Here is a 19,580-nt window from a genome sequence, read left to right on the forward strand (position 1 = left end):
ATACTGTTTAATGAGTATAGTACACCTACTGGGATATCGTCTAGGCATTTGTATTTACATTCATGTTTGTTTAAAAGTGTCTAATTCCTTCCATTTGTCTTTATAGTAGAAGAAACACCACTGAGATATATAAGTGGCTATGGCCTAAAGACTAATGGGGAGGCCCAAGAAGCAACTATCTCGCCATGATACAAGAGAGATAGCCCTACATCTATCACCCCCTCCCAAGGCTCAGGGACTTTAGCGGAAGATGGACAGGAAGATTGTAAGGGCAGAGGAAAGGGGTGGAGTGTCTAGTTCCTCCAGTAAGCGGGGCCTGATGTGGAGCGTGGTCTACGAAGGGGCTCTGGGAGCCATTTTGGGACAGAAGCCACGAGCTGAGGGTAGCACATGTGGTGTGGGGGACACAAAGCCAGTCGCTCAGCAGCTGAAGGACAGAATGGACTGACTCTTGTGGACATGGGGCGATCGCTGGTCCCAGAGGCATGAGCAAATGCTAGCAGTGACTATGGGTGTGACACGGTCTGATAAAGCACAGTGCAGGGCTAGGCCCTGGGTACTCATTCCTTTGTAAGTTAATAAACTCACATAAAATATATGGTTTATCTGATCGCGTAGGAGACCCAGAGGGAATTCGGGCAGCAACTATACATCATCAAAACATGAGCTGCCAGGACCAAAGATTATAGACCCTTATTATGACAACTTGCAGATTTAAGCTCCACCAGTTTCCAAAGAAAAAGGTAGGTTAGAAATAAGATTGAGCATTTTCATAAGCCAAAGTTTGGTTACAAACCAGATGCTTTCTGGGTGGAATGTTTGGTGGCTTTTTATTTTATTATTACTGAGGGTTTTTTTTGTTTTTATTTTTGAGGTGCTGGGGATTGAACCTATAGCCTTGAGCATGCTAAGCAAGCACTTTTCTGCTGAGCAATATCCTCACCAAGGGATAAGTGAAGAACATCCAACGTAAAATGAAAAATATCTGAATCGTGTACATTTGAAAATAGGCAAAATGAAGTTGACTTTTTAAAGTGTCTGACTGTAAGGCAGACAAGACTGCAATAAATTTTATATTTACATTTCTGATATTAACTTAATAACCTTAACACTAAAAATCTGAAGGCCTCAATAAAATGTAAAATGATTATAGCAATGTTAAATGAAAAAAACATAATATATTTCTATTTATACCATAATTATAAGGAATGAGGCTATAACTCAGTGGTAGAGCACTTGCCTATCATGCACAAGGTTCTTTGTTCCAAAAAAAGCATTATGATTATATAAGAATTGTTTTATATCTAAGAAATTAGAACTGTGAAAAATTGATTTGAGAGATAACTTTTAGATAACTACTTTTTGATTATTTATAAGAATGTTATTTAAATAAATGATGACTTTTAAAATATTATCAGCATGTATATTAAATGGTACTCAGACTATAGTAGTTTAGCTATTTTAAGGATACAGGTGCTGAGGTTTGAATTTTCTAGTTACTTTGCCAGTTTCAAGACAGCAAGCATTATCATTCCCTTATACCTTCCACAATGTTTAGCATCACATTAAGGGCCTACAGAGAACCAGTCAAGACCAGTGATGATCACCAATCACAGATAACATAAAACTGAGAACTTACTGTTATTTGTTGGTTCAGGAAATCCAGCCTTTGGACCACTCCATCCTTTGCTTTCCCCTGTCTGAAAAATTAAACCAATTGTTTAAATATATAGAAAGAGACATATGGAAGAAGAAACAAAACCCTATAGACTAACCATTTTAGCAAGGACAAAAATCCCTCACAGGAGGTCACAGATCCTAGAGAATACCATATCTGTCATATTTCTAGACAAATGAAATTTCTTATCCTAAATATGGATTCTTGTTTACAGACAATGATACAATACACCACTCATCAAAGAAGTTTCTTTTTGCAACAGATGGAGCCTATTGTAGAGTTCCACAACTGGTCACATATAGAGAATATACATCTGAGAGACGCCCACCCCTAGTGACATATCTACCATGGAACCTCTATAACTAAGGCTCACAGAACATAGTGGAACAGGAGCTGAGAATACTAGCACATCCCTCAACTCTCACCAGCGAAGCTTCCTTATACAACAGAATGAGGTACACACAGAAGACCACAACTGGACAAATTTTAAAGAATAGGAGACTGACAAGTGTGTGTCTCTGGATAGGACTCCTATATTAAACTTCACCCACCCAGGGCTCAGGGACCATTGTAGAAGAGGGGGCAGAAAGATTGTAAGAGCCAGGGGTGCTCTATGTACAAAGGGAAACAGGCTTTCATGCCACTGGAAGCTTGCTCATGTGAATTTGTGGCAATGGTTGCGTCCAGCACAAGACCCATGCCAATCAATCAGACAAAGGCCCAGAGTGGAGCAAGGGAAATGGGAAGCAGGCTGGCCCTAGCCTGGGAACTGTTGGAGGCTGATTACTGCCGGGTGAGGAAGAGTAGACCTGCCTTAAGAGTTCTAGATAGGCTGACTAGACCCCAGTGGATGAACTTGCATCAAAGGACATTTGGGTGAAATGCTTGAACAGATGGGACTTAACATGTATGACAGAATACATGAGACCTGGTGTGGGGAGTGGGGGCATGGATGAGGGAGAGGAGTTTTAATTTGATTAAGAACTGTTGTATGAAATGTACAAAAGCATAATAAAAAAATATTTTTTAAAGAAAATCCCTGCCAGATTTTTGAATGTATCTTTTCACCCCAGGGTGCTGAGTATAAGAGCAACTAATGTGAACAGTATCCCTGCCCCTTTTCCACATGTGTGTCTATTTCTATTTCTCTTCCTACTCTGATCTGCTTAAGTTTTTAAGTTTATAAGGTATCAAGAAAACTTCATATATAATATATATTATATAAAAATGGGCTCCATTTAAATGAGTAAAAATAAGTAATTTTTATTCAAGTAGTAAACAATCACCATCATCATTATCATCAGAGTACTGAAGTAACTAAAAAAATTTATCCATCCTAAAATCAGAATATTAAAAACGCTACTTTCCATTCTGGAATTTTATTTTATTTTTTTTGTCTTTTTGAGACAGGGTCTCCCTGTAGCCCCAGCTGTCCTGGAACTCACTGTGTAGAACAGGCTGGCCTTGAACTCACAAAGATCTGCCTGTCTCTGCCTCCCAAGTGCTGGGATTAAAGGCGTGTGCCACCACGCCCAGCAATTCTGGAATTTAAAAAAAAAATTATCACTGAAAATATAATTCTAGCAAATATTTGGTCAATGTTAGTTCTAAAGAATGTTTTTCTTATTTGTCTCCTTTCATTGTTACTATACATCATGAAGTGATAAGGAAACAAACACTGGCAGAAGAGAAGCAAAAACCAAAAAAAAGAATTCTAAAAAGTTGACACTCTGTTACCAAAACCATCACCTTCATATGAACCAGAAAACACATCTTTCTTCCTTTATCTATTTTTTTCCCTTAAAATACAATGTCCTATCTTCCCCACATTTATCACCTGGGAGATCACTGCTGCAACCTTTGACTGCTAAACTCTAATACAGGCATCCTTCATAAAACAGAAATTACAGCCAGTCATGGTGGTGCAATGCCTTAAACACTGCAGAATAAAATTGACTTTATAAGAAACAAACTAGGGCTGCAGAAGTTTAGCAATTAGTCTAAAGTCACATACATAATATGTAGTTTGTCTATATCAAGAAATAAACAGTACTTTTAATGTCTATTGTTGTTTTTGTTTTGTTTCACGTGCGGAACTAAGTATTAAACCACTGAACGTGGGGTTCTGTACATGCTAGGCAAGTATTCTACCACTGAGCTACAGATAGCTTTTTACACAGAAAAGAAGATCGGAGGAAACTAACTAGAAATGCTATGATTAAATGCTTGTAACTAAGAATGTAAAGATCCCGGATGAACATCAGGATCTGTAGTAAGAAGAATGGCTGGAGGGATGACTTGGCGGTTAAGGGCAACTTGTGTCAGGATCAGCTTACAGCCCCAGCACAGATGTGGAGGTCAGGAGACCACCATGTGTGTTCTGGGGAATCAAACTTAGGTGCTCAGGTTTAGTGGCAAGTGCCTTTACTGATTGGGCCATCTTACTGGCCCTGAATTTCATTTTTAAAGACTAAAATTTATAAGATTTGTTTTGATTGTACAATTCCTTCTGCCCTTTACTGTGCTTTGTTATCTTAATACCTATAAATTTTAACCAGTAGATAAAATAGGATTTGCACCTGAGCACTATCTCTAAATTGGTAATCCAAGAATTCATAAGTACAGAGAATGAAAGGAGACAACAGCAGAAGAGACCCACAGATCAAAGTCTAGAGACGGAAGCAGGAGATGGGCTGTAGCAAGTTTAGTAGACGTGAGTGACTGGCACCTGTGCTGCAGAAGGCAATGCCTCAGTGCTTACAGAGAGTAGGGTGGCTTATGACCCAGGGCCCAAAGCGCGAGTAGCTTGTGAATAATGGCATGAAGACTAGAACGGAAGGGAAAACATTATCTTATTCACAGATGACATGATCATCAATACAGAAAACTCCAAAGTCACATTCTACTCTAGAACTGGTTAGTTTATAAAGGTTACATGATACAAAGTCAGTATAAACAATGTGTTCTATATACTAACAGTGAAGAACAAGACATGGAAATTAAAAGCAAATTTCATTAAAAACCCAAGAGAATATTCACTGTATTTCAAAAACACTGTATCAAGATTAACCCATTGTGGGAAATGTTTTGGGGAAGACAGGCTATAAGTCAGTAAAATGAGACTAATTTTTTTTCACTGTTTGTGTTGCTTGAATGCTTGTAACCGTGTAACTATTTTATTACAAAAAAAATTTAACTGCAAACTTTAAAAAACAATTTTGCCATATTGAAACATCTTCTCACTGATCAATCAATACATTCAGTCTCATTTCACCTCTCTCTACCGTATGAGTGCTATCTAGTTGTTGAAGCCATTCTCTGTTCCTCTTTTATGCAGGCATTCCTTCTCTTGTATCTGCCATACATATTATGTGCTACTTGAATTATACCAACTACATTTCCCAATTATCTCTGGAGTTCTTTCCTTATCTCCTGCACCATTTTTTTCAGCTAGAGCCTCCACATCTCACATCTGAACAACTTTACTTTCCTGTTGACTGATCTCTCTCCTCTCAGCGTCTCTCAGCTCAAATCCATTTACCACATTACTTACAGAATTATTTTTGATGAACATAACTAGATTAAACTCAAGTCTTACATGAACAATTCTTCAAGCCTTTTACTTTGAATAAAAACAGTGACCTCCCTCTCTCCTTACAACATGATCAAAACACCTCACCCCTACACTTAATGGCTGAGTTCCTTGAAGGTAAAGACTATGCTTCAGTGAACTTGTTATCTTCAGTTTTAAGTATCTGTCATTTAGTGGGTGTGATGGTTAATTTCATGTGTCAAGTTGTCTGAGCCAGAGTACAGGTATTTTGGTCAAGCATTAATCTGGATGTTTCTCTGAGGAAGATTTGGATGAGATTTTCATTTAATTTGGTGGACTTTAGGTAAACACTACCCTTCACAACATGCAGGGCTATATGCAATCAGTTGAAGGCCTCAACAGTAAAAGGCCAATCTTCATGAGAACAAGGGAATTCCCCAACAGACTGTCTTTGGATTGGAACTGGAACTTTTTCCCGAGTCTTCAGATTTATTAGTCAAACCACAATCACATGGGCTAATACTTTAAAATAAATCTGTGAGTGTGTGTGAGCTGCTGGTTCTGTTTCTCTAGAGAACGTTTGCTAATACAGTAAGTATGCAAAAAATGCCTTTCAAATAAATGAAATTACTGTTTTTTGTTTTGTTTTCTTTCAATTAACTTACAAATAAGTGTCTCTGAAGAGATTTATTTTGACATATTTTTATAAATCACTCATCAGTTTTAAGTCAATATAAAGTGTTAAAACAACATATACATAATATAAGACCTAGAGAATCTCAAACATATGTTCGGTTTCATATTACAAATATGTTTAAAAGAAGAAGAAAAGCATTGACTAGCCAGGTTAAAAAAACAGAACTGAAATCTCTAGCAATATTACATAGACAAATGAATTTTTTAATCATGCAAAAGAATCATAGCTGCCTTACGAAGAAAAGTGCAGTTAAATGTTCAGAGAGCTTTCTTACTCTAACCTGAAGGATTGTGTCTCTGCAAAATCTAAAGACATCTCTGAAACAGAGTCCTTATATGAGAAAGGCCTGATCAAAAGCATATTATTTTTCATAAAAGTAATTATGAAGCCCGTTGTGAATTTTTATGTAAACAAAATGCTTAATAGAAATAATTTCTATATAATTATAGAATTAACAAAATGGAAATAAAAAATAAAAATAATCCAATTCTCCCTAAGTTATCTGCCAAGTCCCAAATTCAGACTTCTCTGCTCCTCTTGCAACAGAGGCAGGTGTTAATGACATCATTAACTACTGCAGAAGAAATACAAGACCATGAACAAGGCATATAGAGAAAAAAATACCTCTGAGTTTACCTTTAAATTTAAAGTAAACAAAATTAGTTTATAGGGTCTAGCTAATATAATTACTGCCCTAAAGGGGTAAGTCAGAATTTTTATTTCCAGTATTCTCAGCTGTACTCCAAAAGTAAAGACTAATGACTTCTGTTCGTAAAAGGCATAAACATAGACCAAAAAAAAAAAAAAAAAATGTCACTAGCAAAAAGTTAACAACACTTAAATTGGTATGAACTATCAGACAAAATATTTTAGTATTTGCTAATCTTTAAATTATAATTACTCACTAATAGTTCATCTTTCACACAAGCAGATGTTATTTGGTACCTATAATATCAATGCTATGACGTACCGTCTCATAAAAATGAAAATCTTTGTCTACTTCAATAGCAGATAAGATCAGAAGGTATTAATCACTTTGATATTATGACTGAAAGCACACACACACACGGAACATTAATTCTTACCTTGTCAAGCTGCTCTTGAAGGCTAGTAGATGCTTTATAACCAAGCTGCAACAGCATTGCTTCTGCAGCATTTTTTTTGGCTATCTTTTTATTGGGTCCTGTTCCAGTAGCAACTTCAGTGCCTACCTTGACCTGTTGAGATTAAAGAAATTAATGATAGTTGTTTTAGTAAACAGAAGTCCTTAAATGACAAAGCAATGAATAGATTAAAAAATACAGTCAGTCCAAAGTAAAACAGGAAAACAAAATTTACTTATATAACTTTATCTTTGTTGTGTATTTCATATATAAGATCTTAATCATCTTTATACCTTCCTTCGTATTAACACCATCCCATAGCCGCCGCCACCCCCCCTCCCACACACACACTGTATTCTGTCATTTATGTTAAGGCCTATCAAGTCAAGTTAGTACACTTAGATGTCCCTCAGTGCAAGTTCATTCACTAAGATCTATAGAAAGTACACATGGAGAAAGTATGGGAAAATGGTCCTTAGCTCACCCACTATGAGTTATCTCAAGGTGGCACTCTTAAGAGAACTCGTACTTCCTTAGACATTTATATATTACTTGATTTTTTAAAACATTAAGCTTGTGTTACTTGTTTAAGCAGAAAAATAAGGTTTCTATCAATATAGAGTTCGTTATGACTACATTTATTACACTTTATTTCCAGGAATAAACTGAGAAGGCTGAGATTCATGTTAGTGCCAGCCATTTAAACTAATGTTCACATTGTATCCCAAGTTTATACTTTATATTAGTGATAGAGACATGCTCAGAGGTAAAGTGTTTGCCTAACATATCCAAGGCCTTAGGTTCATCAACCAGTGTTGGGGGGAGGAATTATATTAAATAGTTCTTACTAAGATTTGTGAAATTCAGCTCTATGATTTCCCCTCTGTATAAACCATTGCAAATTATTAAACTCATTAAACCTCAAATTCATCAATAAAGCAGGTATAATAACATCAACTACCTGTTGGTGTTGCTTGGAAAACTAAGATAATCTATGTCAACCTCGATGCTTGTAAAATCATAATTGCTGATTGAACAGTAAACTTTCCCAGCTATCTTCCTGTAAACTATGTAAACATAGATGTGTACATACACACAGAAGCCAAGAGAATGGAATAAAGACAAGAGCGAAAAAAAAGAAAAGAAAACACAATAGAGAAGTTTAAAACTTCAAAAGCTGTTTTTTTTTGAGTTTGGTAAGACTATTTTAAATGGCATGCACTAAGAGAAACTTTAAATATAAAAATTAATTTAGAAAGCAGATAAACAAAACTACAAGGAGAAACATACAAAAAGGCATTAAAATATGTTAACTATAGTAGGATTTGTTTTTACACAGTTGTCTCAGTAAGTGAAGAGCAACTTAATCAGAACTTTAGGAATTAAACAATGTAATTCAAGCCATCTATAGAATAAAAGAAGAAATCTCAATGGAAATCAGAAAACATTTTAAATAGACAAGAATACATAAAACTTAAAGGTACCTCTATAAAAGACAATTATAGCCATAATAGTATATAGAAAAGCAGAAAATGTCCTAACATTAATCTGAAGAAATTACAAAAATAGCAGCAAAACAAACCAAGAGAACAGAATACAGACAAACAAAAATTAAGAAAATGGAAGAGAAAACACAACAGAGAAGTTTAAAAATTCAAAGGCTGGATCCTTGCAAAAGGTAGTAACATGATAGGCCAAAGGTTAAGACTGAGAAAAAAATAAACTCAGGATACAGTTCAATGGCAGAGCACCTGACTAACATGGGCAGCACCACAAAGAAGAAAATGGGAAAGAAAGAAGAGATTATAAGTTTGTGTGGCATTACAAATAAGAAGTATTGAGCTCAATTCCATATTACTTTAAAATAATTCAGAAACAATGGAAAAATTCCTAACAATGCAAATTACCAAAGCTGCCACAGACTAAGCCTAAAACAAAATAGAATTATACCTAGCAAAGCAATTAATGGGCTGCAGCAGTTGTTCAATGGTTAAGACAGCTTGCTACTATTGCGGAGGTCCTGAGTTCAGCTCCCAGCTCCCATGTCTGGTGGCAGACAACTGCCTGTTGGGGATCAAATGCCCTCTTTTGGTTTCCCCAGGCAACACACACACACACACACACACACACACACACCACAAATAAATCTTAATAAAAAAGAAATTGAAACCATAATTTTTAAAAGCTCTACATAAAGAAAATTCCTTACCAGGCAGAGTAGTACACTCCTGTAATGGCAGCACTTAAAGAAGCAAGAGGATTTGGGGTTACAGAGAGAATTCTAGGCCAGCATGGGTTACTTAGCAAGACCTCGAAGGAGAGAAGGGGAGCAAAAGATGGGAGGAAAGGAAAGGATTCCCTCAGTGTTTCTTCAGCAAATTCTAGACAACATTTAAGAGAGAATTAAGCTAATCTTATGTATAAGATTCATCCAAAACTGGAAAGAGCAATCAGTTCCCAATTTCTTGAAGCATCATTTTGACTGCAAAATCCAACAAGAATATTAAAAGAAAGGAAATTCACAGAACAGCTTCGATTTTGCAGGTCTTATGCACACTGTAACTACCACCATGTGTTCATATATGCAAATGCCCTGTTGTGTCTGGAAAACACATTCCTTGTATTCATCTACCACCTATGATTCTCACCATTTTTCTATCCCCTTCTTTCACAATGATTCCTGAGTCTTGGGACAAGAGAGCATGATACAGATGTCCTGTTTAAGGATGAGCACTCTGAAGTTTCTTATTTTCTGCACCTTGACCAGATGTGAGTCTCTGTGTTAATTGCCATCTAGTGTAAAAATAAGCTTTTCTGATGAGTGCTGAAATATGAACTAATCTACGAATACAGTATTAAGTCATTAGGACTTGGTTTCATATTATGTCCATAAAGCAGAATATCAGTAATAGATACTGGCCTAGCGCCAGTCCTACAGTCCTACCTCTCTTGAGCTGCTTCTTTCCCCTTATCCCCTAGGTTCTTTATATACCCTTCCCTTCCCCCTCCATTAAACTAACCCAATTTTTATCCATATCTCCCTTATTAAGGCCTGTTTCCTACTATTCTTCCCTTTCAGGTTCTTTCTTTTCCTTTACCTCCCTGTTTCCTTTCCATTATCCTGGTTCCTGTAGTTATGTCTGGATACCTACTCACTTATCAGGGTTTGGTTCTAGGATCCACATATGAGGGAGAACATATGTCGATTTTTTTCTGAGTCTGTGTTACTTCACTTAGTATAACAGTTTCTAGTTCCATCCAAATTTCAAGATTTCATCTTTCTTTACTGCTGAGTAAAACTCCACCATATAAATGAACCACATTTTCATTATCCACTCGTCAATTGAGCGACACTTAGGGTGCTTCCATCTCTTAGCTACTGTAAAAAGGGCAGCAACAAACATGGATGTACAAGTGTCTCTGCAATAGGATAAGTTCTTTGGGTATGTGCCAAGGAGTGGTACAACTGGGTCAAATGGTAGGTTCATTTGTAGTTTTTTAAGAGTTCTCCACACTGCTTTCCATAGGGGTTGAACAAGTTTGCAGCCCCACCAGCAGTGGATGAGTGTTCTCCTTTCCCCACATCCTCTCCAACATTTGGTATCATTTTTTGAGACAGGGTCTCCCTGTAGCCCCAGTTGACCTCAGAGAGAACTGCCTGCTCTTCCTCCTGAGTGCTGGAGGCATGTGCCACCAATTCCAGCTCAATAAAAATCTTTTTTAAAACACAGAACACAAATGTTTCACAAATGATCATGGGCATTAAAGTTTTAAAGAGTATAATGAATAAAGCAATATATAGACAGAAGGAGAATCATGACAGAAGGATTCATTCTGGAAATGCAAGATTGGTTTCAGTGAAGCCAAACAGTATCAATCAATGAATTAGTAGGCTAAGGAGACAAACCACACAGTCATCTTAATAAATGGAGCAAAAGCATTTGATATATAATCATTCATAATCACAACCATTAGCAAAACAGAAAAAGAAGGAAATTTCCTTCATATAATAAGATACATTTTTCAACAGGCTTAAAGCAAAACTGAGCAAATACTGTACTTAATGTTGAAACCTTGGCATTGAAAACAAGGTAAGAATGTCCTCTATTATTTCTAGTATTTACTATTTACAAGTCCTGGGAAGAGCAGTTAACAAACAAGAAAAAGGAAAGGTTTAAGATTCAGTGAAGAAAGTTGTTGGTATTAGTACACCTGATATTTATATACAGAAAATTCAAGAAAGTCTACAGATAAATTATAAGAATTAATGGGACCATAAGAAGCTCTTTGTGTAAAAAAGGTCAGCATACAAAAAGCAAAGTGCATTCTGCATTCTATAAGGATTAAAGTAGAAAATGAAAAATATTAAAAGCTGCGTGTATTTGAGAATTCTAGAAGACAATGAGCGTTGTTGAGAAAAATTAAAATCATAACAGAATGATAAGCCAAGGACTGAAGATATTAGTAATATAATTATTTCTCTTCTAACTGATCTATAAATTCACTGAATTCAAATCAAAACCTCAAATGTATTTTACAATACTTGACTAGCTGATTTTAAAGTTTATTTATGTGGTGGTACACATCATTAATCTCAGCACTTGGGAAGCAGAAGCAGGCAGATCTCTGTGAGTTTGAGGTCCGCCTGGTCTATATAGGAAGTTCCAGGCCAGCTGGTACTACAGGGAGACCCTGACTCAATAAGACAAATTAATTAATTAGTTAATTAAAATAAACTTTATTTATTTAGTAATGCAAAGTGCTAAGAAAGGCTGTTTTTCTGGTAGAAGAAAAGGGCAGGGGTATATCTTAGTTAGCTTTCTATTGCTGATAAACACCATGACCAACAGGTAACTTATGGAAGAAAGGGTTTATTTCATCTTACAACTCCCAGGTCACAATCCAGCACTGAAGGAAGTCAAGTAAGAACTCAAGGTGGGAACTGAAGCAGAGAACACAGAGAAATGCTGCTAACTGGCTTATTTCCCCTGGCTTGCTCAGCTACCTTTCTTATACAGCCCAGACATATCTGCCTAGGAATGGTACTGCCCACAATGGGCCCTCCTACATGAATTAACAATCCCAAAACTGCCCCACAGATATGTCCACAGGCTAATCTGATGGCGGTAATTCCTCAACTGATGTTCCATCTTCTTGGGTGTCTCTAGTTTGTGTCAAGTTGACAAAACTAACCAGTACAGTGAATTTCTTTGGTTATCTGAACTTACTATAAAGCTAATGTAAGAGAAAGACAAATAAATTTGAGTGTATTAAACACAACCATGCAAATGATGTGGCAAAGGAATACACTCTTAAACAGAAGTGTAGTTAAGATAGCCTAACTGACAGTTGTAGCATACAAAGCACTAGAAATGTTTAGTTCAGAATTTCTGTGATGACCTTTGCAAATCCTGTAGTTCAAAACTGTAAAGTGTCTTGAAACACGTCATTGCTTTTTCCTACAAAGCCAGAAACCTCCACCTGCTGGCCAGTTTGAGGTTGTCTGTGGGCTGTATCCTAAGAAGCACTGCTCTACAAGACTGCAACAGTAGATCCTCGCAGCTGCATGAACTCAGTCTCACTGTGTGAACTAAGAGTGTTGGCCTTACCCTGACCTCAACACAACAGGATAATGTGCTCCCATCCTCAGCTAGTCACTCTGCTGTCATTTTTCTAGTGCTTGGCTTGTTCCCCAGATTCACCAGCCCTTATACTGTTCTGGAATGATTGTTGGTGAAAAGATTAGACCAGCTGCGTCAAAAAGCCTCCTCTACTTCTCTGAGGGTCAAAAGGCTCACCAAAGTACACAAATCAAAAGATGACTGAACATGAATAACTGCTGAAAGGTTTTCATCTGCTTTCACATGCTATGCACACCTCCCTGGATCTCACTCCAGTTTTCCTCTCCTTTATCCCTACATTTCATCTATCCATGCAAGCTGATACCCTTTGGACCCAGACTACTTACCTTTCTTGGACTTGGCTGCAACGGTATTCCCATCTTGGACAAATTGTTTATCTGTCTGCCAGATTTCTGCCTGAGCTATGCTGATTCTTTGAAAAGAATTTTTAACAGGTGTTTCCCAGGATCATTTCCCTTCTTACCCATTCCTTGCCTCACACAACTTTTTTTAACCAGATAGTTCAATAGTTTGTGAGTAGTTATCCCAAGGTAATCTGTCAGTGCTTAAAATTCATACTGCTAAAGGACTTTTATTTCTTGTTAATGAACACAATGACTCAAAGTACTTGACTATAAAAGTCAAAAAGGGGCGTAAGTTTCATATATTACTTTCCTTAAAAAGCTCACAGATTTTCTAAGATTACAAATAAGATCTTTGCATTAAAATGTTAATTTCTATCCACAAAGAAGCACAGTAATTATATTATGCAATAAATTTAAAATTTTGTTTTTAAACAAATCACATGAATTAAACCCTCTAAAAAGACAAAAAGAAAAGTTCTGAAATAGCATTTACCAAAAATATTATCTTTCACTGAGACATGAAACTGAGACAAAATCTGCTTTATATATTTTTAACAACTTGGAGATCTTAGTTATAGGTAGAAAAGCTGGTATTCTATAATTCATAATAACACAGCATACTGATATGTTATTCAGTTAGCAATATTTTCTCTCTAAAATTAAAACACTTCTCTCCAAAACAAATGAAAAGTTGAGGAATTTGCTTTGAAAGCCTGTAATCCCAGCACTTGAAAGGCAGAGGTGGAAGGATCAGGAGTACAAGGTCATCCTCAGCTAACACAATGAGTTCAAGGCCAGCTTGGGTTACATGAGCCTCTGTCACTATACCCTCTAACCAGTCCCAAACCACCCCCCAAAAGAAATAAATTTACTTTGGAACAAACCTCCCACATGGTATCACCTGAAAATTTCTTATCTACTAATTAGCACAAGTAATTTGCATTCATTTTATAAAATAAATTCACTTTTGGAAGGTGTAATAGATAAAAATGGGGCATATTATTTCTACCTATATTCCTTCCATATTCAATTACAGCATGATAATAGTGCTACAAAAGCTGTGCCTTTAGTAAGGTTTATTGCAAGTTTGCAATGAATCTACTAGGGTTTACAGAGGGGGTTGGGGGAACATAACATGAATTCAGTGTAAAAATATTTAAAACATAGCCAAATGTCCCTGTTTGACCTGAATATTTATGAATATCCATAAAATGGAAGCTGTCCTGCGATATTCTAAACTCCTCTTTCAAAGGGGACACTCAATACATTCCATAGAAAAGGAACTGGCTGATATATCCAAAATCAGATTATATTTCTAACACATATCTGAAATTCAGGTGATCTTTCATTTAGCCTTTGGAATCTAAAAAATACATTCTTGAATTCTTTTTTAAATTTTATTTATTTTTATTTTATGTGTAGGAGTGTTATGCCTGCATGCATGTAAGTGCACCCATGACATACAGTGCCACAGAGGACAGAAGAGGGCATCAGATCCCCTGGAATTGGAGTCATAGATGGTTATTAGCCACCAGTGGATGCTGGGATTTGAACCTGGGTCTTCTGCAAGAACAGCCAGTGCTTTTAACCACTGAGCCATTTCTTCAGCCCCACATTCTTAAATTCTTAAGAGCTAAGAAATTAAGAGGAAAAACAATATATTCTATCAACTGAAAATACTAGAGGAGTGTTCTGGTCCTGAGGACACTGAGACAATGCTGTGTTTAGTAACCATGGAAGTCCCTATCTTTGGACTCCAGGTTCCCAGCAGTGGTTTATCTGTAACTACATCACAGTTTTGCAGTTCCAACAAAAGCCTGTTCAGTTATGCAGGAAGGCAACAAATACTTTCCAACAACTACTACCAGATACAAATTAAGAGGGCAAAACTTAGCTATGCATGAATAACTAATCAATAGGAGATTCTATATTTGGATGTTGAAATATGGGCCATATGGTCAACCCTAAGTAAATATTTGTCAATTTTGTCTGGATCATATGAAAAGTAAGATTTTTGGAGTTGATTATAAGAAGTGTCTTTGTCAAAGGAAAAACTTTAAAGTTTGAACACAATAAAGAAAATTTAAGTATTTAAGCATTAGAGATTAGATTCCTCTAATGAATCATCACTATAAGAAACTTTTTCATAATTTTTAGAAATATGCCCTTAGTAAGCCTGAAATTAGCTTTGAAATTTCTAAAGACGGAGAATGGAATAAAGGGAGAGTGGAAATAAGTTAGAATTAAATCTAGTATGGCAAAAATCTTACTTGCTGTGCCAGGAGTGTTAGGCATATTGAAGGTCCATTATATAAGTCTCTTTCCATTTCTAGATGGGAGGGAGGGAGGGAGAGAGGGAGGGAGGGAGGGAGGAAGGAAGGATTGATTGGGGGCTGGAAAGACTCTGTTCCCAGAATCCATAGTGGCTAACAGCCATCTAAAACTCCAGTTCCAAAGGATCTGATGCCCTCTTCTGGCCTCCACAGACATTTCATGACACAGGTGCACTTACACATGAAGGCAAAACACTCATACTCACAAAATAAAAAAATAAATTTTTTAAAGATTCATTTTATTTCTATTTATGTATATGTGTCCATTGGGAGAGGGGTATGAGCATGAGAATGCAGGTACCTAGAGAGGCACTGGATCCTCTGGAGCTGAAGTTACGGGAGGGTGTGAGCTACCTGCTATGAACTAAACTCAGGTCCTCGGCAAGAGCAGTGCATTCTCTTAACCACTGAGCCATTTCTCCAGTCCTGGATGTTTCTTAATAAAATAAAATTAAACCAAAGTTTCTCTAAGACTGTGGCTTGACTGTCAAATGCTGATGAGTCAGGCTGGACTTGAAAAGAACAAGGGAATGTAGATATCTGACCTTACCCCTAGCTCACAACAACTAGTCTTCAAGTTTTTTGGCTCTATAATAGTTAGGTCTCTCAGCAACTCTGAGTCCCTTAGCTCCCATCACAGTCAGTTGGACTGCCAAGGCTCTCTAATTTTCCTGATAGCCCATAACCTTATGCCCTTGGCCCAATTCCATCTCCTATATCTATCCTCCTAATTTTGTTTCTAATTCTACTTTTCTCCAGTCCTAATAGCTAATAGACTCTGGCTGCAAATTTCAACATGAAAGTGAAAAGATAGACATTAAATGATAAACTCTGTAGTAAATAACCTACGTGAACTCATAGGCCCTTCTAAGTCTCATACTGTCTATTCTAACATGTCCTTGACACCAGCATGTTTCCACCAAGTTGATAGGTGAGCCTGAAGGGAATGAATGCTTTGCAGTGTAAGCATAGTTATACTTTCTACCAAGTTCCAGCTTGTCTTTACTCACATCACTATGCCACCCTATCTCTTCAATAGTTTTAGAAACATAAAAAGGTCAAAAATACCTGCATCACAAATTCTCGACGTCGAGGCATTCCTCTTTCTGAAAGCAAAACATAATCTGGCTCCTTTTCCTTTTTGGCCTGTTGAATTTGAGCCAGGCGGCTAATGGGGTTCATTCCTTGACCGTATTCTGGTCCAGCCTAAAAAAAAAAGCAAACAAACTTGCAGACTCTGCTTGCAAAACTTGTTACTAAACCCTTAAGGAAGAAGTGGTTCTCCTCCCCAACCCCAGCCTGAAAAAGAAATGAGTCATTATGAATGAAAATCGTAACATGGAGCCATCACAGAGGCTTCCATGTGGTTTGGGGTTCAGTAGTACTATAGACAAGTTGGATCAATTATGCTTTAAAAAAATAGGTGAACTCTTCAGTATACAGGGTTGGCTTCACAATCTCTGTGCATCAAAAATCACCAAAAAGAACAGGACAAGGTAAGGCACGAACTGGAATGAGATACTTGCAACACATATAACTTAAAAAGATATATCCAGTCTCCAAAATATATATTTCAAATAGGCAAAAGATGAATAAATATAAGAAAAAAAGAAAAAGAAAAATAGAGGATAATGGATTTCATTAAAACTCGGAGAATACATGTTAAAGCCACAGTAAAGTACTATTATACACCCACCAATTTAAGAAAAAAATTAAAAAGTCTAACAGTCCCAGTTGGTAAGAATGAGGAGAAACAGAAACTTGTTTTTGAGGCAAGGGAAGGTAGAAAGGGGTATCTTAGTATGGCCTTGAACTCTTGGCTCAGCCTCCCAAGTAACCTGAACTACAAAGCATGTACCACCAAACCAGCCAGAAACTCTTGCAGCAGTACAATTTAGAAAACACCATGCCAATATTTAAGAAAGCCTAGAATCACACATCTTACTGCCCTAATGTTCTATTCATGGTACACATGCCCTAGAAAAGTGTTTTCCAACTGTATGCTAGCTTATATGTACAAAAAAATACCCTCAGAGGCATTATCTGAAACAAACATACAAACAAATTTTGTTATTTGTTCAACAAAAGAACAAATACACTATGGCCACTTCATACAATGGGATGATTTAAGGTAGTGAAAATGAGTTAAATATCAAAATATGCATTGATAAGGATGAATTTCAAAAAAATGATAAGTGAAAACCAAATGTAAAATAAAATACTGAATATATTTAGGCAAAGCCCACAAAAACTATTATACCTTGCCAAAATTAAAGAAGTTCTAAATAAATACGCGGGAGATATGCCCACAGATCAGAAGACTCAATCTTCTCATCAGAACATCAATGCACTACTCTACCAATCAAAACCACAGCTGACTTTAACAATTGGTAAGCAAAGCTAAATTCCTGTGGCAATGTAAAAAACTGCCAAAGCATCTTTGAAAAAAAAATGTGAATGACTCATTATCTGATTAATATCATAAAATTCTGTGTGTCATACTGACATAAAGACAAATACCAATGAAAGAGAACAGCACCCAGAAGTAGATACCCACACATGTATGTTATCGACTGACTTTCAACGAAGATACAAAAGCAATTCACTGGAGAAAGAGTAGTCTTTTCACACATGGTGCTGGTACAACTGGATATTCATAGGCAAAAGGAAAAAAACATACATATCTCCTTTATCTACAAAGATAATAGACTCAAAATACCCCATAGACCTAAATGTAATTATAAGAACTATCTGACTTCCAGAAGAAAGAACGGGAAAAATCTCTTTGGCTTTGTCAGGCGATGATTGCTTAGAATACTATAATCGCGCTTTATAAGTAACAACAATAATCATAAATTTGACACCAAAATTAGCAACTTCTATTCTCAGAAATAAGATAAGTCACAGTCTTAAAAGCTATATATCTGATAATTTGTAATGCAAGGTATATAAACCTTTTAAAATTTAACATTTAGCCGGGCGTGGTGGCACACGCCTTTAATCCCAGCACTCAGGAGGCAGAGGTAGGTGGATCTCTGTGAGTTCAAGTCCAGCCTGGTCTACATAGTGAGTTCCAGGACAGCTGGGGCTGCAGGGAGACCCCGTCTCAAAAAGACGAAAAAAAAAAAATTAAGATTTATTATTTCTTTAAATGATCGACAAAAAAACTTTAAGTACACAAATGTCAAACCTCATATGCCACTAAAATAAAAAAAAATTCTCACAGGGCTGGAGAGATGGCTCAGCAGTTAAGAGCACTGCCTGATCTTGCAGAAGACCTGGGTTCGATTACCAGCACCCACATGGCAGCTATGAACCGTCCTTAACTACAGTTCCAGGGGAATCTGAAGCCCTCTTCTGACCTCTGCAGCACCGCATGACATGGGTGCACTCACATACATGCAGGTAATACATTTGTACACATAAAATAAAAATAATAAAATATATTAAAAAATCCTCACTACCATTAGCTGTAGACAAATGTAAATTTCTACAATGTGATACCAATACACAATGAACAACTGAAATTTAAAGACTGATTATTCGAAGTCCCCACATCGATACAGAGCAAGCAGAACCCTCACACACTGCTGATGAGAATGTAAAATTGGACAACTGTTCAAAAAATAATTGGTGGTTTGTTAAAATCTGATTATCAGAGTTGGCTCACTGATAGAGCACTTATGTGAGGCCCTGGTTTGATCCCCAAAACCATAAAAATACACTTATTAGATGACTAAGTCATCCCACTTTGAAGTATTTCACCAAAAGAAATGAAAGCATATGCTCATAAGAAAGCATTTCAGAAGGTTTATGTGTAACAGCTAAAAACTATAATTATCCCAAATATCCACCAGCAAGTGAATGGATAAACAAGTGGTGATGTAGCCAGTCATACAATGGCTACTCAGCCATAAAACAGACCCAAACAATTCACACACAAAACAACAGATAAATATTAATCTCAAGAGTTGTTCTGACAAAGCCAGCCCCCAAAAGGGCAGTTTCTCAGAAAAGCAAGAGTGCAGGATTATCAAGGAGAATGAAAAAAACTTTGAGAACACCAAATGGCTTTATTATCTTGAATGTGGTCACAATTTTATAAGTGCATACATAATTTAAAAAAACCAATGTTGACTATCCTCAGGCCTCTTGGGGTAAGTCTATAGCGCAGCTCTCCGCGCCTGGACTCCCTAAGGCCTCATTCACCCTTTCACCCCACCCCCCACC

General features: G+C 36.8%; 1 protein-coding gene across 4 annotated transcripts in view; it reads right to left on the bottom strand.

Annotated features, from left to right (window-relative positions):
• Stau2 (staufen double-stranded RNA binding protein 2) overlaps nt 1–19,580 on the bottom strand; it is a 329,426-nt gene that overhangs the window by 160,608 nt on the left and 149,238 nt on the right. For 2 of the 4 annotated variants that reach the window (XM_017802151.2, XM_029553987.1), the window contains exons 8-11: nt 16,419–16,556; nt 9,241–9,273; nt 7,014–7,145; nt 1,640–1,700 (exon numbers count right to left, since the gene is read on the bottom strand). In XM_017802151.2, the coding sequence (XP_017657640.1) occupies nt 1,640–1,700; nt 7,014–7,145; nt 9,241–9,273; nt 16,419–16,556 (364 nt within the window). The remainder of the gene's footprint in view (nt 1–1,639; nt 1,701–7,013; nt 7,146–9,240; nt 9,274–16,418; nt 16,557–19,580) is intronic. The other 2 variants (XM_008848890.3, XM_029553988.1) reach the window with 1 other exon arrangement.

This window comes from Nannospalax galili, unplaced genomic scaffold (assembly GCF_000622305.1).
Source record: "Nannospalax galili isolate Female #2095 unplaced genomic scaffold, S.galili_v1.0 scaffold102, whole genome shotgun sequence".
Classification (NCBI taxonomy): domain Eukaryota; kingdom Metazoa; phylum Chordata; class Mammalia; order Rodentia; family Spalacidae; genus Nannospalax; species Nannospalax galili.